This window comes from Oncorhynchus clarkii, chromosome 17 (genome assembly GCF_045791955.1).
Source record: "Oncorhynchus clarkii lewisi isolate Uvic-CL-2024 chromosome 17, UVic_Ocla_1.0, whole genome shotgun sequence".
Taxonomy (NCBI): domain Eukaryota; kingdom Metazoa; phylum Chordata; class Actinopteri; order Salmoniformes; family Salmonidae; genus Oncorhynchus; species Oncorhynchus clarkii.
The window spans coordinates 58,100,128-58,126,829 of record NC_092163.1 but is presented as its reverse complement, the minus strand read 5'-3'; the positions used below and the strand labels follow the sequence as shown (position 1 = coordinate 58,126,829).

The 26,702-nt window shown below is 43.1% G+C and overlaps 1 protein-coding gene across 17 annotated transcripts in view; it reads right to left on the bottom strand.

Moving 5' to 3' along the window:
* Positions 1-26,702, bottom strand: part of LOC139371169 (eukaryotic translation initiation factor 4 gamma 3-like) — a 75,794-nt gene that overhangs the window by 11,286 nt on the left and 37,806 nt on the right. For 6 of the 17 annotated variants that reach the window (XM_071111304.1, XM_071111311.1, XM_071111317.1 and 3 more), the window contains 10 exons: positions 21,964-22,098; positions 17,551-17,680; positions 16,604-17,365; positions 16,214-16,302; positions 8,754-9,027; positions 8,502-8,626; positions 7,234-7,374; positions 6,673-6,837; positions 6,262-6,459; positions 93-236 (listed from right to left, as the gene is read on the bottom strand). In XM_071111304.1, the coding sequence (XP_070967405.1) occupies positions 93-236; positions 6,262-6,459; positions 6,673-6,837; positions 7,234-7,374; positions 8,502-8,626; positions 8,754-9,027; positions 16,214-16,302; positions 16,604-17,365; positions 17,551-17,680; positions 21,964-22,098 (2,163 nt within the window). The remainder of the gene's footprint in view (positions 1-92; positions 237-6,261; positions 6,460-6,672; positions 6,838-7,233; positions 7,375-8,501; positions 8,627-8,753; positions 9,028-16,213; positions 16,303-16,603; positions 17,366-17,550; positions 17,681-21,963; positions 22,099-26,702) is intronic. The other 11 variants (XM_071111312.1, XM_071111319.1, XM_071111308.1 and 8 more) reach the window with 8 other exon arrangements.

The following is a 26,702-nucleotide window of genomic DNA, read 5'->3' as shown; positions in this document are numbered from 1 at the left end:
CTGGAGTTCTCTGCTCTATATTCCCCTACTAGGGACAGTAGGTGACAAACCGGTTGGTGATCTGGGTAGTGTGTGTCAGGTGATCTGGGTACCTGTGCAGAGTCGAGCTCCTTCTGTTTCCTCTCAAACACCACGTCGTCCACCTTGTCCCGCTCAAACTCCTTCTGACAGCGGTTGAGCAGAAGCTTACGGAAGTTCACTGTGGTGTTGGGTTTGTCTGTCATGGGCACTTTGAGCTGGAGAGCAACCGAGATAAGTAACAATTTGGTTAGAGGGGAAGAAATATGGGGGAAACACTTTGAATTGAACGGGAGATGGTGTCGAAGAGTGAAAAGGGGGGCAGAAATGTACATTTAGGGACATTTTGCTAAATGTGTATGAGGCTTTAGAGGACCCATGCATATACAGATTATATTTTGATGTTTTTTTTATTTTCTATAATATGTTTATTATTTTACAATAAAAAAATCTAATAAAAAAGACAGCAATACTAACAATGACATTCATTGTACTGTTGAATGGGATGGCCAATGTAGAGGACAAAACTAAACTTAACTCACACATACACAAAATAAAACTAAATCCTATTAGGTGGTACATGTATAGGAAGACAGCATATTATTATTATTATTATTATTATTATTATTATTATTATTATTATTATTATTATTATTATTATTATTATTTTATATATATATATATATATATATATATATATATATATATATATATATATATATATATATATATATATATATATATATATATATATATATATATATATATATATATATATATAAATATATATATATATATGCTACTCTGTGCTGTACTCCACTCAATATTTATTTTTGGCTTAACTACACTGCTTGTAATATGTAATATATATATTACATATTACAAGCAGTGTAGTTAAGCCAAAAATAAATATTGAGTGGAGTACAGCACAGAGTAGCAGCAGATCGTCAACCCAGTTATGAAGCGGGACTAGACCATTTATCCAGTATCGGCTGCCATATTTTGTAAAACATTGGACTTCTATTGGAGGTATTGCATCGAATCTTTTCCATATGTATTACATTTCCTAAATCCCGTAACCACATTTCAAAGGTAGGTACAGTCTCCAGTTTCCAAAATTGCAATATGAGCCTTTTGGCTAATAGAGTACAAAGAGAGACAGCTTTCCCTTCGTGATTATTCCCATCAACTGTGCCAAACAGAGCGGTCAATGGGTCTGGGGCTAGAACTCTATCAAAGGCTCTAGATAAATAATCAAAAATGAGAGCCCAGTAAACATGTAACTTAGGACATGTCCAGAATAAGTGGGTCAACGTCCCCTCATCCTGCTTGCACTTCTCACACAGTGGTGGTGTCCGGGAATATTTTATGCGGTTTTACTTTTGAGTAATGTAACCCGTGTATCACCTTAAACTGTACAAGGTTGTGTCTGGCATTCACTGAATTGTGGTTTATATTCCTGAGAGCTTCTACCCAGTCCTCATCTGAGATTTCTGAGCCAAGTTCTTGTTCCCAAGCCCTTTTAATGGTGTCTGTGGATACCTCTATGTGGGCTTGTAGCACATCATACAGTCTAGAGACCGACCCTTTTGAATGGGGTTTGACAAGGATCAAGCTATCTAATGTAGGACTATTTGGCTTCATGCCATACTGTGGGATATGTGTCCTTACGAAATTCCTGATTTGGAGGTATCAGAAAAAATGTGTTGTTGGCATGTTGAACTTTCCCTGTAATTGTTGAAATGAAGCTAACTGACCATCTATGTATAGATTACCAATTGTTGTGAGCCCCTTCTCCCTCCACTGTGAAAACACCACATCATCCAATGCGGGGTAGAAAGCATGATTCAGGCAAATCGGGCTGTCAATGTATACAGTGGGTATGTTAAGAAAATACCTAATCTGTTTCCAGATCCTAAGCGTATGACAAATGACTGGGTTAGAGTCATAAGTGGATTTTTTCACATATGATGGGCTATTAACAAGTGCAGGGAGTGAGGAACGTTGACAGGAGGCCTGCTCAATCAAAAGCCATGCAGGCATATCCTTCTGTCTCATAGCAGGTAAGCTTTCCCTCCAGAAAGACACAATGTTCAGATTAGGAGCCCAATAATACAGTTTAAAGTGAGGAAGGCCACAGCCCCCCTCGATTTTGTACTTGCATAAATGCTTCTTTGAAATTCTGGCTGCCTTGTTATCCCATAAAAATGGAGTTACTATTGAATCCAGTTTCTTAAAATAGCTTTGTGGTATGAAATTGGGTAGACATTGGAAGAGGTAGAGAAACCTGGGTAGGACAACCATTTTAATAGCGTTTATACGACCAACCAAGGAGATAGGCAGAGTTTTCCAAAAATCTATATTTTGTTTAAGCTGATATATTTTCATGTCCCAATTCGCTTTCAATAGCTGATCAAGGTCTCTTGTCACTACAATGCCAAGGCTTGTGAACTTGTCCATCACTGTTCTAAACGGGGTAGATTGCAGAAATTGCATATCCACATGCCGTGATATTGGCATCAACTCACTTTTTTGACAGTTTATCTTGTAGCCAGAGAAGGAGCCAAATGTGTTTATCAAGTTAATTAAGGGTGGAATAGAAGTTTTAGGCTTGGACAAAAACAAAAGAACATCGTCTGCATATAGGGAAATGTTGTGCTGTGTGTCCTTTATTTTAACAGAAGCTATATCGGCACATGCCCGAATGCGAGTAACAAGGGGTTCCATGGCTATAGCGAAGAGAGCAGGCGAAATAGGGCACCCCTGTCGGCACCCCTTGAACAAGCGGAATGACTGCGACATTTCTTGATTGGTTACCACGGACGCCATTGGGTGTGCATAAATAATTCTTATCCAATTAATAAATTCCTTTCCGAATCCGAAGTGCTCCAGAACCGACATCATATATTTCCACTCAATACGGTCAAACGCCTTCTCTGCATCAAGAGCTATTACCACTGCCTCAACCTTATGATCGTGATACATTACGTTGAAAAGACATCTCAAATTGTAGTGTATATGTCGGCCCGGGATAAAACCTGTCTGGTCAGGGTGTATGATGTCAGAAATATATGTTTTCAATCGGTTTGCCAATATCTTTGTCAACACCTTGTTTTCTATGGGGAGTAACGACACGGGGCGATAAGACGACATCTCCATGGAATCCCTATCTTTTTTCAAGATCAGTGCTATTGTAGCCTCATACAGTGTTTGCGGGAGTTCGGCATTTTCTTTGGATTGTTTAAACATTCGCAACAGAAGTGGAGATAGACTGGCACAGTACTTCTTATAGAATTCTATGACATATCCATAAGCCCAGGGGCCTTGCTGTTTGGAAATTGTGCTATCGCTGTGTTCATTTCCTCCAAAGTTATCCCTGCATCAAGTGCAGAAGCTGCCCCCCTGTCTAGTTTAGGAAGTTCACATTCAGCGAGAAAGCGTTCCATAGTTTGTGGATCAGTAGCATCGCATTTTGATTGGTATAGCTCTGAGTAAAACTGCGCAAAGCATTTATTAATATCCTGCGGATCTGTTACTATTTTACCCTTCTTGTCTTTTATTTTGTGAATAGCTCTAGATGCCTGTACATGCCTTAGCTGTCTTGCTAATAATTTATGTGGTTTGTCACCCAGTTCAAAATAACTTTGTTGCGTTCTAGCAAGTAAAGAGCCCACCCGTTTCGAAAGGATGGTATTGTATTCATATTTTAACTTTGTGATCTTCTCAAGGACTGTATACGAGGAATTCGTCCTAAAAACGTTCTCCTGTTCCCCTAACTCTCTTTCAATTTCTCTTAGCCTAGTATTGGCACGTTTCTTCCTCTCTGATGTATAAGAAATAATGTAACCTCTAATCACAGCCTTTAGAAATTCCCAAAGGGTGGAGTCGTCAACATCCCCGTGTCGTTAGTTCCGAGGAAAAAGGCAATCCGCTCCTTCAAATACTGACAAAAAGCCTCATCTTTCAGCAGGTATGCGTCTAAGCGCCACGGTCGCCGACCTGTCGACATATTGTCGAGTTTCAGCCCCATGGACACAGGAGAGTGGTCCGTAATTAGAATAGGGTGATAGGTAACCGACTCAGCCGCTGAGATTAGTTTGGAGTCCAACAAAAAAATAGTCAATTCTGGAATATGATTTATGAACTGATGAAAAGAAAGAGTAATCCCTGTCTGTTGGGTGCGTCAGTCTCCAAATATCGACAATGTTAAGGTTTGTCATCAATGTATTTAGACAGACACTGGCATTTGATTGTTGAAGTGACCTTGATAGCTGTTTATCTAAAAGAGGATCTAACGTACAGTTAAAGTCCCCTCCAACAATAACACTTGTATCCGAGATATTTGGTATGTCCTTAAATACCCTTTGAAAAAATAATGGATCATCGAAGTTGGGTCCATATAAATTGACCAAGGTTACTGGTTTCGAATTCAGTGTACCAGCCACAATAATATACCGACCATTAGGATCTGAAATCGAGGATGAGTAAACAAACGGAATGTTTTTCCTTATCAGGATTGCTACCCCTCTCGCTTTTGCATCAAAGTTAGACTGGTATATCTGACCGATCCAGCCGACTCGTAGCTTGGCCTGAGCGGAGCGTTTAATATGAGTTTCTTGAAGAAACACTATGTCAGCACCCAGTGATTTAAGATGAGAGAAAACCTTCGCTCGTTTCACCACATGCCCTAAGCTGTTACAGTTCCAGCTGACTATCTTTATTCCACCTGGTCTACTCTGTGCTTGTGTCATTTCTTATTTTTGAGCAAATTGTTGCTGTCATACAAAACTCAGAAGAAAAACGTCCCGCCGTGCGGGAGCTTGTCATGCCACCTGTACTAATAATAAACGTGAACATAAAACACATACCCCATCCCCCCTCCCGTCCCTTTACTGAGTGACTTCCCCAAACGAAGCACTCCTTGGCTAACACACAAACTTTAGGGTGTCTAGATATACAGCTTGAACTAACTCGTCGTCTATAGATGCTCCGCATATACGCTAATATTAAATAAAACTTAACTCTCACGTTAGGGGGTGAGTGGCGCTAAAACATGATGTGCCAAACAATGCTATATTAGCCACAACATCTCACCAATCATAAGTCCCAAATTCTGATCTTCTAATCGAAAAGACATAGTCCGGAAATCCAAACACATTCCTGGCCTGTATTTGGTCATTTAGCCGGCTGACACAGCCGTTCTGTATCCTCAGCCAGGGAGCTTGCTTGTCAAGAACAGATCGGCCTCTTTTGGGTTGTCAAACGTACGTGTTGATCCTTCGACTGTCACCTTAAACCGGGCTGGGAAGAGGAGTCCATATCGGATGTTGGCCGCCCTGCATTTCCGTTGGTTCCTCACCTCCAAGGTAAGATCTGGGTAGAAAGACACCCTGGCTCCGTTGAAGTTAAGGGGGAACTTTTGACTAGCCAGCTTGAGGATGAGATCCCTGGTCTGGGGATAGTGCAGCCGTACAATGAATGGCCTTGGTGGCCCGCCCTTGGCCGGCTTCGTTGCCTGAGATCTGTGTGCGCGGTCGATCAGGATGGCCGTTTTGAAGTGTTCGCTCCCCAGCAGGGCCGGTATCAGCTCCGAGACAAATTCAAATTCCCTTTCTCAGTGTCCTCCTGGATGCCACATATTCGGATGTTCTGGTGTCTTGAATGCGACTCAAGCATTTCCAGTCGGGCTTTCAGGGTTTTGTTGTCATTTTTGAACGTTGCGCACTGTTTCTTTATGTCCTGTAGCCTGGCCTCGTGATCGACTGTCGTCTGCTCAACCTCATGCACCCTTCTCTGAGTTGCCTTCACAGTTTCGGCCAAAGTCCCAATACTCTTTGAGATATCAGCCAACCTTGTGTCCACCTTCTTGCTTAGTGAGTTTGTGGCAGCCAGTATGTCACTTTGCGTAGGCTCTGTGGGGGACTCTTGGAAGCTAGCCTCTTCAGCTAACTCCTCGTGGGTTGGCGACGTTGAAATTGGTTCGTTGTCTATCTCATTCAAATGATCTTGTTTAGCGCTCCCTTTTCTGGTGCCTTTTCCCTTTGTCATATTTGTTTGAAGATATAGGTTGTGAGAGGTTAAGATAAATACTAATTTGTTTCAAAATGGAGCGGAGCTCTAGCAAAGCACGTCTACTCCATAGCACGCTCTCTAGCGCCCCTCTATATTTTGATGTTGGCTAGCAGCATTCAGAGGAACCACAAATAATCATGTCTGAACGATAAAGAAATGAGCATAACATACCGTGGTGAGGCAGCGGCACATGTTCCCGTAGGCCACAGAGAAGCCGGGCTCGTCGATGGCCTTCTCAAAGACCAGGTCGATGACGCCCTTGAGGCGCTCCTCCGTGTCGATGGTAAGGTCCGTCACCTGCTTCATCAGCTGGTTGAACATCTGAGGCGTCAGTTTGTTGAGGATGCTGCGCACCTTCCGGAAGAGCTCCTGACACAGCAACAACATCCTCATCATTTATTGAGGTGAACATTCATTCACTCACACTTCATTTCATCTTTGGTCTCTTGACAACTCCTTGGTCACAACATTTCTTTGCTGTGTGGAGCGACTGCTGAAGAAACTCATAATATTTTGTAGTTGAGTAGGGTGTGTGTTTTTGACTGTGTGGTTGTGTCTGATGAAAGGTTGGGCTCATCCTACCTGTGTTGTAATGACCTCAGGGTCGTCTGATGGCCCCGCCCTCTTCATGCCAGGTTTCCAGGCGTTCTCGGCCTTTTTCAGCTGCACCTCGTCGTTCGCTGACACGTTCAGGATAATCTTCCTGGGCGGGGGCCGCCGGGCACCCCCTCCCATGTTCATCATCTGCTGGAGGACAGAGAGGAGACCGCACAACTCGTCACTTCTGCAGTTCACCACCAACAAAACACAATATTACCAAGACTCCTCAGATAAGGGCTTGGGTTGTGCGCTGATGTTCAATTTACGACTTTCCTTGAATGAGCACGACTTTGGGAAATGACTCATCTCTAGCAAACCAACAAGAGCAGCAAATAATTCCCCATGATTCATTTATCTCACTATGATACCAGCCCAGCGATGTTGTTTGTTACCATACCAGAAGACTCTGGGGGAAGTTAAACGCACAAGGTAATATTCTCTGAGTGCATGTGAGAGAGAAATATGAGAAACACAAAGACAAGAGACATTATTTGAGAGAAAGAGGGGTGTTGTGTTGGTGTCAGGTGGAGGAGTAGTAATTACGTGAGCGTGTGCGTGACTCACTGCAGCGCCGCGTCCTCCACTCATCTGCCTGCCAAAGTCAGCGAAGGCAGGTGTGAAGTCAGGGCCACGAGAGATCACCCTGGATTCCACCGCCCGGGTTGGCAGCTTGTTTTGGTTTATCTGCAGACACACAGGGAGCGAGATGGTGAGCTGACAGACCAGCAGGGGGAGCAGTGATTCTCTAACACTGTGGGCCTAGCCATAGGGGAAAAGCAGTGGCTGTATAACCCAAATCAAATAATGTTTCACTGTCACATACCTTGGATAGGTGCAATAATGAATATATAACAATAATAATATAATGATCAATATGGTGAAACCGCTACCAAGCCCATCAGAGGGAAAGGTAGGGTTACTACCATATTGCATATACCCATCAACTATTTCAGATCTACATGAAGTGCCTGAGGTAGGGGCTGGGAGTTGTTTCTGGCCTACCACTGGGGAGAAAGACTGGCCAGACCCCCCCCCCCCCCCAGGTCTATCCCACTGGTTTTTACTGAGCGGTGGTGGATTCTCAATAACAGTCCTAGCTCACCACCAACTTCGTATGTTGTTTTGTGTTTCAGCTATGCTTTCGATAAATTATGTTTAAACACATTTTGTGACTGGCACAGTGAGTGAAGTCAGAACCAGATGTGGAAGGAGGACTGAGGGGAACATTGTGGGGGAAGGGAAGGGGGAGAACAACTACAGCTCTCTCAGCTGTCCTGGACTTCCCTTAGTACTCTCATCCAGCGAACATTTTCTCAGGGAGAAAAATATGACTCCTGGGACTGTACATCAATCATTGCCAGCCTTAATGCTCCTTTTCTGGGGCTGAATTATCAACACTGCCAAGTGTGACATAATGGCAATGTGATTTTAATCAAAACAGGATGTCTATGGGCTAGCCATTATAGGCTCCAACAGTATGTAGCCTATGTGGAGACGAGGGAAATTCATTTACCAGAAGCCTATCATTTCATAAATGACTATTAGACAATAGCTGAAAAAAACCTATACATCTGGTCTTGTGCTTACTAAAGGGATCACATACAGCTACTCATGCTATTTGTTCTATATAAATAATCCCTGTACTTGAAAGAAAAGCTCTTTTCAAAAGCAACTTACTTTGCTAACATCTTACACTATCAATTTATAGTCCTGAATATTTACTGAACCACTGTGGGGTTTAGGGGCTTGCTCACAACTCATTCTGTCCACTAGACTGGAGCTCTGCTCAGACCACTCACACACACACACACCTTGTCCAGAACTACGTCACTGATCTGAGGTAGCCCGTCTGGCTTCTGTGTACAGGCAGCCATGAACTGGAAGCCCAGCAGGAAGTCCCGGTTGTACTGGCGCTTCCCGTTGGTCTCCAGCAGATCTGAGGAAACAACGAGAGGAAGAAAACAGCCCTGCTCATCTCATACTGTGCAAAGGTTGCATGACTTGATTGTCAACACTAAGTGAAAAGACACAATTGAAACTGAGGCTAATAACTGCCCACCTACCTTCCTGGAAGAGGTCTGGGGGTGCTCCTGTAGAGCCCTCCTTGTCCCCAGGGGTGGCCCCACTGTCACTGCTCTCTGTCTCCGAGGTGTGCCCAGCCCTGTTCCTCATGGGCTCCAGCTCAGCCTCCCCATTTTCCTCTGGGGCAGGGGGCTTCTCCTCTGCCTCCATGGCTGGAGGCGCTGCTGAGGGTGGGGGCGGGCTGCTGCTACTATGGGGCCTGGCGGGCTGCAGGGCCTGGTCTCCAGCAGCCTCCTCCACAGGCTTGAGCTCATCCTGGGGGAGGCAAGGGAGGGAGAGGGGTGAGATAGAGGGACAGAGTGGACTTCACACAGGGGGTTTGGAACACTGATCATGATGGATAACTCCTTGCCGAGTCTTAGCCCTTCATTATAATCAGAGGGATACTATCAACACTATGCATGCCAGTCTCTCTTGGCTAAGAGTTAAGGAACGACTGACTGCATCGCTTCTGGTTTTTGTAAAGAAACAGTTGGAAATTCCAAATAGTTTCCATAGTCAACCTACTTTGTGTGTGCATGTATTAACATGTATGTGTAACTGATCGATGTACACCAGACTGTGTGTGGGGAGCGGAGCTGGAACGTGCCCAATTTGACTGGAGCGCGGAGCGAGTTTCCCAAAGGCTGGAGTGTCAGCCTTCTCACCTGCTCCAATTTCACTCCAGTAGTACTTACTTCATGAGCTCAGGACATGACTGGCCCAGCATGCATTTGTAGACTACTTGTGTGCTGCTATAGCCCTGTCATGGAGTTTAAAGAAACTGATAAGACACACATGCAAAAGCAAGGTGACTTACAAAGATGAGGATTGTAGCAAAGTATTAAAAACAAAATCTGATCTCTTAAAAGTTAATGTTCGTTCTATTATCTACACAATAGGCTATCATTGATTTTGGCCCAATATGCCTGACATATTACCTCTTTCAATGAGAGGTTGGAAAGAGATGTGGAGCGTCAGAACGTTGTGCAAGCACTGCTCCGTGAGCAATGAGCGGGATATCTAACCACTCACACACACATCATACTCATGTTTTTAAATGTATGTAACTCGTCTTTTGTCTGTGATGTATTTTTTGATGTATGTCGGAACCCATTAATAATTTTTTTTAAATTCGCCTTTATTTAACCAGGTAGGCTAGTTGAGAACAAGTACTCATTTGCAACTGCGACCTGGCCAAGATAGGGCAAAGCAGTGTGACACAGACAACAAAACAGAGTTACACATGGAGTAAACAATAAAAAAGCCAATAACACAAACAAATCAATGACACAGTAGAAAAAAGAAAGTCTATATACAGTGTGTGAAAAAGGCATGAGGAGGTAGGCAATAAATAGGCCATAGGAGCAAATAGTTACAATATAGCAGATTAACACTGGAGTGATAAATGAGCAGTAGAGATACTGGTGTGCAAAAGAGCAGAAAAGTAAATAAAATAAAAACAGTATGGGGATGAGGTAGGTAAATTGGGTGGGCTATTTACAGATGGACTATGTACAGCTGCAGCGATTGGTTAGCTGCTCAGATAGTTGATGGTTAAAGTTGGTGAGGGAAATAAAAGTCTCCAACTTCAGCGATTTTTGCAAATCGTTCCAGTCACTGGCAGCAGAGAACTGGAAGGAAAGGCGACCAAAGGAGGTGTTGGCTTTGGGTCTAGCAACAAATAATCTGGAATGTGTGCTACGGGTGGGTGTTGTTATCGTGACCAGTGAACTGAGATAAGGCGGAGCTTTACCTAGCATAGACATAGATGACCTGGAGCCAGTGGGTCTAGCGACGAATATGTAGCGAGGGCCAGCCGACTAGAGCATACAGGTAGTAGTGGTGGGTGGTATACGGTGATTTGGTAACAAAATGGATGGCACTGTGATAAACTGCATCCAGTTTGCTGAGTAGAGTGTTGGAAGCTATTTTGTAGATGACATCACCGAAGTCGAGGATCGGTAGGATAGTCAGTTTTACTAGGGTAAGTTTGGCGGCGCGATTGAAGGAGGTTTTGTAGCGAAATAGAAAGCCGATTCTAGATTTGATTTTTTAATTTTACCCCTTTTTCTCCCCAATTGCGTGGTATCCAATTGTTTAGTAGCTACTATCTTGTCTCATCGCTACAACTCCCGTACGGGTCTGGGAGAGACGAAGATTGAAAGTCATGCGTCCTCCGATACACAACCCAACCAAGCCGCACTGCTTCTTAACACAGTGAGCATCCAACCCCGAAGCCAGCCGCACCAATGTGTCGGAGGAAACACCGTGCACCTGGCAACCTTGGTTAGCGTGCACTGCGCCCAGCCCGCCACAGGAGTCGCTGGTGTGCGATGAGACAAGTATATCCCTACCGGCCAAGCCCTCCCTAACCCGGACAACGCTAGACCAATTGTGCGTCGCCCCACGGACCTCCCGGTCACGGCCGGTTGCAACAGAGCCTGGGCGTGAACCCAGAATCTCTGGTGGCACAGCTGGCGCTGCAGTACAGCGCCCTTAACCACTGCACCACCCGGAGGCCCCTAGGTTTGATTTTTGATTGGAGATGTTTAATATGAGTCTGGAAGGATAGTTTACAGTGTAGCCAGACACCTAGGTATTTATAGTTGTCCACATATTCTAGGTCGGAACCGTCCAGGGTGGTGATGCTAGTTGGGCGGGCGGGTGCAGGCAGCGAACGGTTCAAAAGCACGCATTTGGTTTTTACTAGCGTTTAAGAGCAGTTGGAGGCCACGGAAGGAGTGTTGTATGGCATTGAAGCTCGTTTGGAGGTTAGTTAGCACAGTGTCCAAGGAAGGTAAAGTAAGACTAGCTGTCGCCATTGGTGGTGGCTAATGGGGATTCTAATAAAAATCAACAAAATCAGACGACAACACTTCAAATCATTAATAAAATCAAATGTTATTTATAGAATTGCACATTTTGGGGAATATTCAGAGGTGGAAACTTTGTGGGAATTAACAGGAATATATGCACATTAATATTCATATCATTTAAATGCAGATGTTTTTTTTTTATTGTATATATTTACCATATCAAATGGAGACCGAAGCAAACCTTTTACCTTAAGTAGACAATTGCTAATGATTAAATCCTTCCAATAGAAAAAAAAGAAAAAGCTGTTTAGTCACAAATTCTACTTTAATCAAATGATTTGACTCTTCACATGGGATGAATCCACTGAAAAACAAAAGAAAGGGAATATTGAATGATCCCAATGATCCATCGCATCTCCCAAAATCATTTAACATACTGTAATACATCTGTAATACGATAGTCTAGAAACTAAAGCTTTGGTTGTCTTCCTCTCAGGTTTCCATGTCTTCTCCCTGGACCTCCTCAATGTCCACCTCTTGAACATCAAACTCAGAGACCTCATCTTCACTGTCACTCTCCAACATTGTTGAGGATGGCTCGTTGTTAGGCTCAAAAAGCCTCAAATTTTCACGGATGGCCACCAATTTTTCAACCCTTGTATTAGTCAGCCTGGTGCGTGCTTTGGTGTGTGTGTTCCCAAACAAGGACCAGTTGCACTCTGAGGCGGCTGATGTTGGCGGGATTTGGAGGATGATGGAGGTAACAGGGAAAGAGCCTCAGACCCACAAAGTCCCTTCCACCAGGTGGCTGATACGATATGTTGCAACAACTGCCATATTGCATCTCCATCCCAAAGCCCTTGCTTGGAAGTGTACTTCGCCAGACTGCCAAGAACCTTGCCCTCATCCAGGCCAAGATGGCAAGACATGGTAGTGATGACACTATAGGCCTTGTTGATCTCTGCACCAGACAGGATGCCCTTGCCAGCGTACTTGGGGTCCAACGTGTACGCTGCAGCGTGTATGGGTTTCAGGCAGAAGTCTTCACGTTTTTTGATGCATTTCAGAACTGCAGTTTCCTCTGCTTGGAGCAAAGGTGAACCTCTTGATGGGGCTGTTCATATCGGCAGACTGTGATATGGCCATTTATTGGAGACACCTTCCCCTCCAGGAGACTGTCAAACATGATGACAATGGGTGGTGCTCTTATTCTTCTCACTTTGCTTGGTGAGGTAAATTGCTGCTTTAAATTGATGACCCTTCACATACCTAACCATTTCCTTGGCTCTCTTGTAGAGTGTGTCCATTGTTTACAGTGCCATGATGTCCTTGAGGAGCAGATTCAATGCATGAGCAGGACAGCCAATGGGTGTGGTGAGGATAGGACTCCTCCACTTTAGACCAAGCAGCCTTCATGTTGGCAGCATTGTCTGTCACCAGTGCAAATACCTTCTGTGGTCCAAGGTCATTGATGACTGCCTTCAGCTCATCTGCAATGTAGGGACCGGTGTGTCTGTTGTCCCTTGTATAATACTGGTTGAGGGGTGGAAATGTAGTTAATTATTCCTTGCCCACGAACATTTGACCACCCATCAGAGATGATTTGCTTGATCTTCACTTGAACTGTTGAACTCTACATCCAGTAAATTAGTAGATAAAGCATGTCTGGTTGGAGTGGTGTATGCTGGGTGAAGAACATTCAGAAATCTCTTCCAATACACTGTGAGCATCAGAGGTGAACTAGTTCATCAGCATTTCTCTGACTACGTTCCTCCATTGAGTCAAAAAAACTTCTGATTCCAGGACCATGAGCTGTTGCTATCGATAACGTGTCTGATTCATTCAAATAGAAGTAGAGGGACTTTTGTCAGAGGTTGCTTGTTGTGAGCGCTGAGGGAACTTTATGCACTTGGCCAGATGATTCTGCATCTTTGTTGCATTCTTCACATATGATTTGGCACAGTATTTTCAAATGTACACAGCTTGTCATTCTACATTAGCAGCAGTGAATTGTCTCCACATCAGATAGTGCCCATGGCATTTTCCTGTAAATATTAGAAAAAAAATGAGTAAAAAAAAACAAATAAGGATCAATAGTTAAGCAGTTAGATTAAACAACTCCTTTGTTAGATAAATGTTTTAAAATTAAATGTGTATGGAAACAGGTGAATTACCACTCCTCAGTTAGCAGGCTCAAGCAAGCTAAAACCCACATGGTAGCAAGAACTAACTAGCAGAAATTGTTAACACGTTAGAGATGATTTAAACACACTTTGCTGTAGGCAACTATTTACTAGTTAACAAAAAGTCATATATGTCATATAAATATATTCACCCCACCCAGTATTCAAAACTTACCAGAAAGCATGTAGTCCTCAGCTCAGACAGTGTAGTAGTGTGGGCTCAATAGCATCTCATTAGAGTGCAAGATCTTGAGAATCAGCTGTACATTTGATGAAAGAGTGTACTATACATGTGATGGAAGAATTCACTGTGCATGCAGAGGGTTGAAATTCCATCCAATTGGGGATAGTTTAAAAAAAAAATATGCCACAAGACCTAGAATTGCCTTGTGTATCCCACAAAAAAGGTTCACTGTAATAAGCTAACATTTTTGATGAATTTAAGCAAATTCCCAAAATTCCAAGGCTTAACTTCCTATGGAACTTTCCCCCTGAAATTTAAGGAAAATTTACCAGAAAGTTTTCAACCCTTTGCTACCCTAGTTATTTGTCACATGCGCTGAATAGAACAGGTGTAGACCTTACAGTGAAATGCTTAATTACAAGCCCTTAACACTTATTTTTCTTAAAACGGCATTGTTGTTTAAAAAAATAAAAAGAACATAGTTAAAGAGCAGCAGTAAAATAACAGTACCGAGGCTATATACAGGGGGTACTGGTACAGAGTCAATGTGGGGGGGCACAAGTCAGTCGAGGTAATTGAGGTAATATGTACAGTTGGGTAAAGTTAAAATGACTATGCATAGATAATAACCAGAGAGTAGCAGCAGTGTAAAAGAGGGTGTGGGGACAATGCAAATAGTCTGGATAGCCATTTGATTAGCTGTTCAGGAGTCTTATGCCTTGGGGGTAGACGCTGTGAAGTCTTTTAGACCTAGATTTGGTGCTCCAGTACCGCTTGTCATGCGGTAGCAGAGAGAACAGTCTATGACTAGGGTGGTTGGAGTCTGACAATTGTTTGTGCCTTCCTCTGACACCACCTGGTATAAAGGTCATGGTTGGCAGGAAGCTTGGCCCCAGTGATATACTGGGCCGTTCGCAATACCCTCTGTAGTGCCTTGCAGTCGGAGGCCGAGCAGTTGCCATACCAGGCAGTAATGCTCTCGATGGCGCAGCTGTAGAACTTTTTGAGGATCTGAGGACACATGCCAAATCTTTTCAGTCTTCTGAGGGGGAATAGGCTTTGTCGTGCCCTGTTCATGACTGTCTTGGTGTGTTTGGGCCATGATAGTTTGTTGGTGATGTGGACACCCAAGGATCTTCAAGCTGTCAACCTGCTCCACTACATCACTGTGGATGAGAAAGGGGGCGTGCTCGGTCCTCCTTTTCCTGTTATCCACAATAGATCTCCTGGTCTTGATCACTTGAGGCAGAGGTTGTTATCCTGGCACCACACGGTCAGGTCTCTGACCTCCTCCTTATAGGCTGTCTCATCGTTGTCGGCCTACCACTGTTGTGTTGTCGGCAAACTTAATGATGGTGCTGGAGTCGTGCCTGGCATGAGTGAACAGACCGTACAAGAGGGGACTGAGCGCACACCCCTGAGTGGCCCCCGTGTTGATGATCAGTGTGGCACATGTGTTGTTACCTACCGTCAGGAAGTCCAGGACCCAGTTAGAGTGAGGTGTTTAGTCCCAGGGTCATTAGTTTAGTGATGAGCTTTGAGGGCACTATGGTGTTGAACGCTGAGCTGTAGTCAATTAATAGCATTCTCACGTAGGTGTTCCTTTTGTCCAGGTGGGAAAGGGCAGTGTGGAGTGCAATCAAGATTGCGTCATCTGTGGATCTGTTGGGACGGAATGCAAATTCTGGAATAATGGTGTTTTGAGCCATGACCAGCCTGTCAAAGCATTTCATGGCTACAGACGTGAGTCCTAGTCATTTAGGCAGGTTACCTTAGTGTTCTTAGGCACAGGGACAACGGTGGTCTGCTTGAAACATGTTGTATTACAGACTCAGTCAGGGACAGGTTGAAAATGTCAGTGAAGACACTTTCCAGTTGGTCAGCGCATGCTTGGATTACACATCTTGGTAATCTGTAGGGCCATGTGGCCTTGTGAATGTTGACCTGTTTAAAAGTCTTACTCACATCAGCTACGGAGTAATCACAGTCGTCCGGAACAGCTGATGCTCTCATACATACATACTTCAGTGTTGCTTGCCTCAAAGAGAGCATAGAAGTAATTTAGCTCGTCTGGTAGGCTTGTGTCACTGGGCAGCTCGCGACTGTGCTTCCTTTTGTCGTCTAATAGTTTGCAAGCCCTGCCACATCTGACGAGCGTTAGAGCCGGTGTAGTACGATTCAATCTTAGTCCTGTATTGACGCTTTGCCTGTTCGACGGTTTGTCTGAGGGCATGTGTGCCCCCCCCATAGAGTGAATAGAAAGCATCATTGCTTACCTCAGTCTCCCTCTGTGATGCATCTCCAACAGGACTCCCTTCATTTGGTTTCTTCCAGGTTTTTGGTGTAGCAGGAACAGTCTGACATACTGCAGAGACAACAGCTAAAGTCAGCTATAGGCTGGCGATTTACCCCAAATTTCTTCCGTTAAATATCAATGACTAGACTTATTATACTAGCAGAAAACAGTGGCCTTCTCCCCAGAATAACAATTAAATACAGTTGTTAGTGTAAGCACTGTGCTGTTCTCAGCAGTCAGCATGGAGTTCAGTCTGGCTGATCCAAGTCTTGTCTATCAGCAACCGTTAACTGTTTATTTATAGTATACACACATAGGCATCCATGTGACATCCACGCTGTCATGTCTGTATCCATGGCTATGCACATACCTGTAGTGGGACTCTTTCTGAAAAGGGCTTGTGGTTCAAGCTTGCTGTTTGGTGTGATGAGTCTCTCTGTCCCTGCTTTGAGAGGGATGTCTTTAGTGTCAGAGAGCTTGCTGGTCTCTGCTGTGGCCTGCACTAGCGGCGGAAGGCCAGGGGGAGGCGCTGGAACAGCAGGCGCAGGGCTGGAGGTCAGAGTGACTGGCATCACAGTGATTGGTGCGATAGGGTCCATGACAGCAGGGGGCATCTCTGCCCTCACCACACTGGGCACAGCCTCACTGCAGTCTTCTCTAGGAGCCGGGGCTGAAGCCTGGGGCTGGGTTGGGGATAGGGAGGGAGCAAGGGGGTAGTGCTCCTGAGACTGGGTGTCCATCTCAGCCCCAGTGTCAGCATGGCCATTCAAAGCCTTAGGGGTTAGGGCTGGGGAAGCAGCAAGGGTGCGTGGGGCTTCTGGAAGAAGTTCCTCTGTGTTTGAGGTCTGGGACTGAGTCGTGAGTGGCAGGTGCTTGGGGTCCGCTGCAGAAGAGGGAGGGGGAGCAGTGGGCTCCACGGCAGAGGGCTGCTCAATAGGGCCGGCAACAGGAAGAGGGGCCAGGATGGGGGAAACCAACACTGGGGCTGGGGAGGGAAGCTCTGGATCCAAGTGGGGAGAGGGAGCAGTTACAGATGCACTGGCCTCTCGCCTTTCCAATGAAGGTTCTGATTGACCAAGCCCGGGAGAGGAAGACTTCTGGACAAGCAGCTCCAATTTTGGCTTATCATCTACTGGAAAAGAGAACAGATAACAGACATTAAACACAAAAGAAGAGACCATTATTTATGCCAATCTCTTAACTGAGTCAACATTCAGGTTCTAAAAAACGTTTTATTCCTCAGGCCGCTGCTCTCAAAGCAGGGATGTATTCTGCCTGAAGGATGGAGGGGTGAGGGCCGGGGGTAGAGGGTCAGACCTGGCCCTGGCTTGCTGGCTGCAGCCCCAGGTGTGAGCTGCTGCTGTGGCTGCTGGGGGAGCTCCAGGCTGTAGGCTGAGTTGGCCTGGCCCTGGCTTTGCTCCGGAGTCTGGCTACCGCCCGGCTGCTGCTGCGATTTGAGGTAGAAAATGTGAGGATAATGAGGGTGCGTCCATAAAAACTAGCAACACAGACAGACAAATAAGCACAAAAATAGAATTAAGCGGAAATAAGGAGACCAGTGGGTATGGTTAGATACATTAGCCAAGGAAAAAACAGGGGGAGACAAGCAAGGAGACAGCAACCATGGAAAGCAGGCAAAAGGTAGAAAAGGAGAAGAAGCAGCAAAAAGAACGTGCAAGAGTAGGGGAGGTGGAGTGTGAATGACAGGGAAATGGAGGCACAGAAGGTTAAACAAAGCAAAAGAAAGGAGAGTAAAAAGAAAAAGGACAAAACACAGAAAGAGAGGAGAGAATGTTAAAGTCCAAGGAGAGGACAGGGAGGAAGTGTCACAAAAGCTTTCCCTCTACAGAATCCAGAAAAAAGAACTGTAATTTAAAGATGATTGCCTATTTCTATAGATGGGTTGGTTGTTAAACAACAAAACTGACTTGTACGCAACTATGGGGCAATACAGATGGGGTTGGCTTAAATTGTTGACAACATGTCAACTATAATTCGTTGACAACAATGTAAACTATAATGTTTATTGAAAATATAAATATATTTTTACAATGAGCACTTGTCGTCTCAAATACATCGTTACAGATGTTGGTTGGCAAGCTAGCCAATTTGAGTCATATTAGTATAGACGTGACATCAGTCAAAACTAGAGGTCGACCGATTAATCGGAATGGCCGATTAATTCGGGACGATTTCAAGTTTTCATAACAATCGGAAATCAGTATTTTTGGACGCCGATTTTGCAGATTTTTAAATATTTTTTAACACCTTTATTTAACTAGGCAAGTCAGTTAAGAACACATTCTTATTTTACAATGACGGCCTAGGAACGGTGGGTTAACTGCCTCGTTCAGGGGCAGAATGACAGATTTTCACTAGTCCAACGCAATAACGACCTGCCTCTTGTTGCACTCCACAAGGAGACCGCCTGTTACGCGAAGGCAGTAAGCCAAGGTAAGTTGCTAGCTAGCATTAAACTTATCTTATAAAAACGATCAATCATAATCAATCACTAGTTAACTAACCATGGTTGATGATATTACTAGATATTATCTAGCGTGTCATGCATTGCGTATAATCTGACTGAGCATACAAGTATCTAAGTATCTGACTGAGCGGTGGTAGGCAGAAGCAGGCGCATAAACATTCATTCAAACAGCACTTTGTGCGTTTTGCCAGCAGCTCTTCATTGTGCGTCAAGCATTGCACTGTTTATGACTTCAAGCATACCAACTCCTGAGATTAGGGTGGTGTAACCGAAGTGAAATGGCTGGCTAGTTAGAGCGCGCTAATAGCGTTTCAAACGTCACTCGCTCGCTCTGAGCCTGGGAGTGGTTGTTCCCCCTGCTCTGCATGGGTAACGCTGCTTCGAGGGTGGCTGTTGTCTTTGTGTTCTTGGTTCGAGCCCAGGGAGGAGCAAGGAGAGGGACGGAAGTTATACTGTTACACTGGCAATACTAAAGTGCCTATAAGAACATCCTTTAGTCAAAAGTTAATGAAATACAAATGGTATAGAGAGAAATAGTCCTATAATTCCTATAATAACTACAACCTAAAACTTCTTACCTGGGAATATTGAAGACTCATGTTAAAAGGAACCACCAGCTTTCATATGTTCTCATGTTCTGAGCAAGGAACTTAAACGTTAGCTTTCTTACATGGCAAATATTGCACTTTTACTTTCTTCTCCAACACTTTGTTTTTGCATTATTTAACTTTTTATGGCTGCAGGGGCAGTATTGAGTAGCTTGGATGAAAGGTGCCCATATCAAACGGCCTGCTCCTCAGTCATAGTTGCTAATATTTGCATATTATTATTAGTATTGGATAGGAAACACTGAGGTTTCTAAAACTTTTTGAATTATGTTTGTGAGTATAACAGAACTCATATAGCAGGCAAAAACCTGAGAAATTCCACTTCCTGTTTTTTTTTCTGGAGGTGGCAGATTTTCAACCAAGGTCTCATTGAAATTACAGCGAGATATGGATGAGTTTTCACTTCCTACGCCTTCCACTAGATGTCAGCAGTCAATAGAACTTTGTCTGATGACTAATGTGAAGGGGGGGGGGGTCGATTGACACAGGAAATAGTCACCACAGCCATGAGTGGACCATGCTTTCACCAGGCGTGTTCACAGGGGAAGGACTTGCGTTCCACCGCTCATCTGAAGTAATTCTAATTCTCCGGTTGGAACGTTATTCAAGATATATGTAAACAACATTATAAAGATTGATTCAGTACATCGTTTGACATGTTTCTACTGACTGTTACGGAACTTTTGGACATTTCGTCTCGTTATAGTGGACGCTCTTTGTGACTTTTTACCAATTGGAATTGTTTACCAAACGCGCTAACCAAAGTAGCTAATTGGACATAAATAACGGACATTTTCGAACAAATCAAGCATTTATTGTGGACCTGGGATTTCTAGGACTGCATTCTGATGAAGTTCATCTAAGGTAAGGAAACATTTATCATGTATTTTCTGGTTTCTGTTGACTTCAACATGGAGGCTAATTTGGCTACTGTTCTGAGTGCCGTCTCAGATTATGAGATGGGTTGCTTTTTCCGCAAACTTTTTTTGAAATCTGACAGAGCGGTTGCATTACGGAGAGGTAAATCTATAATTCTATGTGTATAACTTGTATTATCATCTACATTTATGATGAGTATTTCTGTTAAAACGATGTGGCTATGCAAAATCACTTGATGTTTTTGGAACTAGTGAATCTAAATAGCCAATGTAAACTCCGATTTTTAAAAATATAAATATGACCTTTATCAAACAAAACATGCATGTATTGTGTAACATGAAGTCCTATGAGTGTCATCTGATGAAGATAATTCAAGGTAGTGATTCATTTTATCTTTATTTATGCTTTTTGTGAATGCTATATTTTGCTGGAAAATGGCTGTGCTTATTGTGGTTTGGTGGAGACCTAACAATCGTTTGTAGTGCTTTTGCTGAAAAGCCTATTTGAAATTGGACACTTTGGTGGGATTAACAACGAGAATAGCTTTAAAATCATGTAAGACGTATGTTTTAGGAATTGTATTTATGAGATTTCTGTGGTTTGAATTTGGCGCCCTCTATTTTCACTGGTAGTTGTCATATCGATCCCGATATCGGGATTGCAGCCATAACAGGTTAAACCAAATTGAACATTTTTCATTATTTATGAGGCTAAATTGATTTTATTGATATTGATATTAAGTTAAAATAAGTGTTCATTCAGTATTGTTGTAATTGTCATTATTACAAATAAAATTAAATCGGTATCGGCTTTTTTGGTCCTCCAATAATCGGCATCGGTGTTGAAAAATCATAATCGGTCGACCTCTAGTCAAAATAAGACATGTTATCAAGAACAAGATAAAACAAGCCACCTACGACTCCCCACATGTCAGCGTCTTGTCATTGTTGCTAGCTATCTGACCATCCAAAATCACAACACAGACGTCTGCCCCATTGAAGCGTGAGCATAGTTTGTGATGTTGTCAGCTAACCCATTTATTAAAATTCTCAGCACATCAATGACTCATTTCGTTTGAATCAATGAAGTATAGAATCTTATTCTGGATTTGTCATGGAGGGACAAAAAGCATAAACGACATGTTCCACAACATTTACTGCACAAGTGAGGGAGGAGATACAGTGATACATGCAGGTAGGTACTAATAGGTAATATATATTTATTTATTTATTACACATGTGTAAGCCATATATCTATGTGTCAAAGATGAATATGATAACACATTTACTATGAACAACGAAAGTGTTTAGATCACTTTTGTAAAATAGCCATGGTTTTCTGTTACTCAAATTGGATAGCAAAGGTTGTGAAGGCGAGGCCAGATAAGTGTGTTTGGGCCCAGTTGCAGAGCAATGGGTGGGGGGCAGGGAGTAAGGGACAGTGGCTGAAGTCAGAGTGGCTGGCTGTGTCTAACGCAGCATGGCAGAGGATGGATTACAAACACAGAAAATGTGCTGTGCCTGCATGCATGGCTCTGTCTGTCGTGGTGCCAAAGCCCCGGTGGCTTAATTGCCTGTTCCCTCCCAACACCAAGCAGTCTTCCCTGGGCACAGATTACACAGACATGGGTGAAAGGCTAACAGCTCAGTTCAGTGGGCCAGTGGCACACAATGGCAACCTGTGTGTGTGTGTGTGTACGCGTGCAAGAGAAAATAAGCCGAATATCAGGCAGCATGAGAGAAGATGTGTCCTTACTTGCGGAGGGGTGGGGGTGGAGGAGGGCCGTCCGACAGGGGGGGTTGGATTTCGGCTCCCTGTGCCCCCTGCCATGATCTCCTCTGTGATGTCCCTGCCGCCCTGGTTGGGGTCCCGGATACGGATCTGGGAGGACAATGACACAAAAGGAGCGGCATCTCACTAAAGTGCCAGCGATTCAGAGCAACCCTCACCCAGCCATTCAAAACAGTGAGTGTGTCGTGTACAGGAGTGCATCTGTGACCAAAAGTTTCAGACATTTTTATTCAGCTTGTGCAAATGTAGAGAGAAAAAGCTTAACAGTATTTCAGCAGAGGCACTTGAAAGGGTTTCTAGCAAGATAATATATTTTCATGCGAGTCTTAACAAGTGGGTCATAAGAGTCCAAACGGAACAGCACTATATTTCTGAATACCTTAAAGTTTCCCACTGGCCCTAGATCAAAGGTTCTCTGGCAGAAGAATAAACACTAGAAGCGCAGAGGCAGTCATTTTGACAGCATATTCATTTAAAATGAAAACATCTCTGCCATTTTTAAAGTCATGCCACCTCTGCCCTGGACTTTTCAAAAATATATATTTTTTTAACACATGTATGTTGTTAGAATTTCAATATCAATGTGTGTTATAAGAAGTTAATAGGACATATCATCCCTTCCCCTTGCCACCCCTCATTAACCAGCTGTCAGCCTGCACAGCTAATAACAGCTAGGGTTGCAAAGGGCTGGAAATTGTCCATGGGAAGTTAAGCCTTGGAATATCGGGAATTGTGCATAAACTAATCAAAAAAGTTATCTTATAACAGTGAACCTTTTTTGTGGGATACACAAGGCAATTCTAGGTCTTGTGGCATATTTTTGTTAAACTATCCCCAATTCCATCACATGTACAGCTGTTGATTCTCAAGATCTTGCACTCTAATGAGATGCTCTTGAGCCCACACTACTACACTGTCTGAGCCAAGGACTACATGCTTTCTGGTAAGTTTTGAATACTGGGTGGGGTGAATATATTTTATATGACATACATTACTTTTTGTTAACTAGTAAATAGTTGCCTACAGCAAAGTGTGTTTAAATCAACTCTAACGTGTTAACAATTTCTGCTAGTTAGTTCTTGCTACCATGTGGGTTTTAGCTTGCTTGAGCCTGCTAACTGAGGAGTGGTAATTCACCTGTTTCCATACACATTTAATTTTAAAACATTTATCGTACAAAGGAGTTGTTTAATCTAACTGCTTAACTATTGATCCTTTTTTATTTTTTTAAACTAATTTCTTTCTAATCTTTACAGGAAAATGTCATGGGCACTATCTGATGTGTGGAGACATTTCACTGCTGCTATTGTAGAAGGAAAAGCTGTGTACATTTGCAAATACTATGCCAAATCATATGTGAAGAATGAAACAAAGATGCAGAATCATCTGGCCAAGTGCATAAAGTTCCTTCAGCGCTCACAACAAGCAACCTCTGACAAAAGTCCCTCTTCCTCTATTCGAGGTGAAAATGATTAATGTCATAGCTGAATCAGAATTAGTTAGGTAACAAAGATAAATAATATGTTTTATTTACTTTCATAATATGCTTGTGAGATACTTATCATTAGAATGTCTCTTTTTGGGCATTGAAGGGAGTTGAAAGTCCGTGTTGCCCAGCAATAGCCCCAAAACATCACTGCTCTAGAGGAGATCTGCATGGAGGAATGGGCCAAAATACCAGCAACTGCGTGTGAAAACCTTGTGACTTACAGAAAATGTTTGACCTCTGTCATTGCCAACAACGGGTATATAACAAAGTATTGAGATAAGTATTTGGTCAATAACAAAAGTTTATTTTCCACCATAATTTGCAAATCAATTCATAAAAAATCCTACAAAGTGATTTTCTGGATTTTTTTTCTCATTTTGTCTGTCATAGTTGAAGTGTACCTATGGTGAAAATTACAGGCCTCATCTTTTTAAGTGGGATAACTTGCACAATTGGTGGCTGACTAAATACTTTTTTGCCCCACTGTATACTGTTACACTGGCAACACTAAGGTGCCTATAAGAACATTCAATAGCCAAAGGTTAATGAAATACAAATGGTAGAGAAATAGTCCTATAATTCCTATAATAACTACAACCTAAAACTTCTTACCTGGGAATATTGAAGACTCATGTTAAAAGGAACCACCAGCTTTCATATGTTCTCATGTTCTGAGCAAGGCAATTAAACGTTAGCTTTCTTACATGGCACATATTGCACTTTTACTTTAATCTCCAACACTTTAATTTTGCATTATTTAAACCAAATTGAACATGTTTCAATATTTATTTGAGGCTAAATGTATTTTATTGATGTATTATATTAAGTTAAAATAAGTGTTCATTCAGTATTATTGTAATTGTTATTATTAAAAATAAAAAAAATAAAAACGTCAGATTAATCGTTATTGGCTTTTTTTGGTCCTCCAATAATCGGTATCGGCGTTGAAAAACCATAGTCGGTCGACCTCTAGTGTCATCACTACAATGTCGCACCACCTTGGCCTGGATGAGGGCAAGGTATCTGGCAGTCTGGCAATATACACTTCCAAGCAAGTGCTTTGGAATGGAGATGCAATATGGCAGTTGTGCCAACACATCTCATCAACAACCTGGTGGAAGGGACTTTGTGGAGCTGAGGCTCTTTCCCCTGTTGCCTCAATCATCCTCCAAATCCCACCAACATCAGCCACCTCAGTATGCACCTGGTCCTTGTTTGGGAACACAGACCAAACCACGGAACAGGCTGAACAATACAAGGGTTGAGAAATTGGTGGACACCCGGGAAAATGTGAGGCTTTTTGAGCCTAACAACGAGCCATCCTCAACAAGGTTGGAGAGTAACAGTGAAGATGAGGTCTCGGAGTCTGATTTTCAAGACGTGGACATTGAGGAGGTCTAGGGAGAAGACATGGAAGCCTGAGAGAAAGACAACCAAAACTTAAGTTTCTAGACTATAATTTTACAGATATATGTTGAAAACCTTTTTTGGGAGATGCAATGGATTATTGGGGACCATTTAATATTCCCTTTGTTGTTGTTCAGTGAAATCATCCCATGTGAAGAGTCAACTAATCCAAAATTAAATCTAGAATCGCCTTCCTCTTCCACAAAACAAAGCCTCTTTCAATCATGCTGCCAAACATACCCTCGTAAAACTGACTATCCTACTGATCCTTGACCTCTGCGATGTCATTTACCAAATAGCCTCCAAAACTCTACTCAGCAAACTGGATGTAGTCCATCACAGTGCCATCCGTTTTGTCACCAAAGCCCCATATACTACCCACCACTGCGACCTGTATGCTCTTGTTGGCTGGCCCTCGCTACATATTCATTGCCTAACCCACTGGCTCCAGGTCATCTATAAATCTATGCTAGGAAAAGCCCCACCTTATCTCAGCTCACTGGTCACCATAGCAACACCCACCCGTAGCACACGCTCTGGCAGGTATATTTCACTGGTCATCCCCAAAGCCAACACTTCCTTTGGCCGCCTTTCCATCCAGTTCTCTGCTGCCAATGACTGGAACAAATTGCAAAAATCAGTGAAGCTGGAGTCTTATGTCTCCCTCTCTAACTTTAAGCATCAGCTGTCAGAGCAGCTTACCTATCACTGTACCTGTACACAGCCAATCTGTTAATAGCACGCCCAACTACCTCATCCCAATATTGTTATTTATCTTCTTGCTCTTTTGCACCCCAGTATCTCTACTTGCACATCATCATCTGCACATCTATCACTCCAGTGTAATGCTAAATTGTTATTATTTTGCCTCCATGGCCTATTTATTGCCTTACCTCCCTACTCTTCTACATTTGCACACACACTGTACATAGATGTTTCTATTGTTGTATTGATTGTACGTTTGTTTGTGTAACTAAATTGTTGTTTTTCTATTGGAAGGATTTAATCATTTGCAATTATGTTTGTCTCCATATGATATGGTAAATACACTGCTCAAAAAAATAAAGGGAACACTAAAATAACACATCCTAGATCTGAATGAATGAAATATTCTTATTAAATACTTTTTTCTTTACATAGTTGAATGTGCTGACAACAAAATCACACAAATTATCAATGGAAATCAAATTTATCAACCCATGGAGGTCTGGATTTGGAGTCACACTCAAAATTAAAGTGGAAAACCACACTACAGTCTGATCCAACTTTGATGTAATGTCCTTAAAACAAGTCAAAATGAGGCTCAGTAGCTCAGCCTCCTTGCACAAAGGCGGAGGTAGTGGTCCTGCTGCTGGGTTGTTGCCCTCCTACGGCCTCCTCCACGTCTCCTGATGTACTGGCCTGTCTCCTAGTAGCGCTTCCATGCTCTGGACACTACGCTAACAGACATAGCAAACCTTCTTGCCACAGCTCACATTGATGTGCCATCCTGGATGAGCTGCACTACCTAAACCACTTATGTGGGTTGTAGACTCCGTCTCATGCTACCACTAGAGGTGAAAGCACCGCCAGCATTCAAAAGTGACCAAAACATCAGCCAGGAAGCATTGGACCTGAGAAGTGGTCTGTGGTCACCACCTGCAGAACCACTCCTTTATTGGGGGTGTCTTGCTAATTGCCTATAATTTCCACCTGTTGGCTATTCCATTTGCACAACAGCATGTGAAATTTATTGTCAATCAGTGTTGCTTCCTAAGTGGACAGTTTGATTTCACAGAAGTGTGATTGACTTGGAGTTACATTGTGT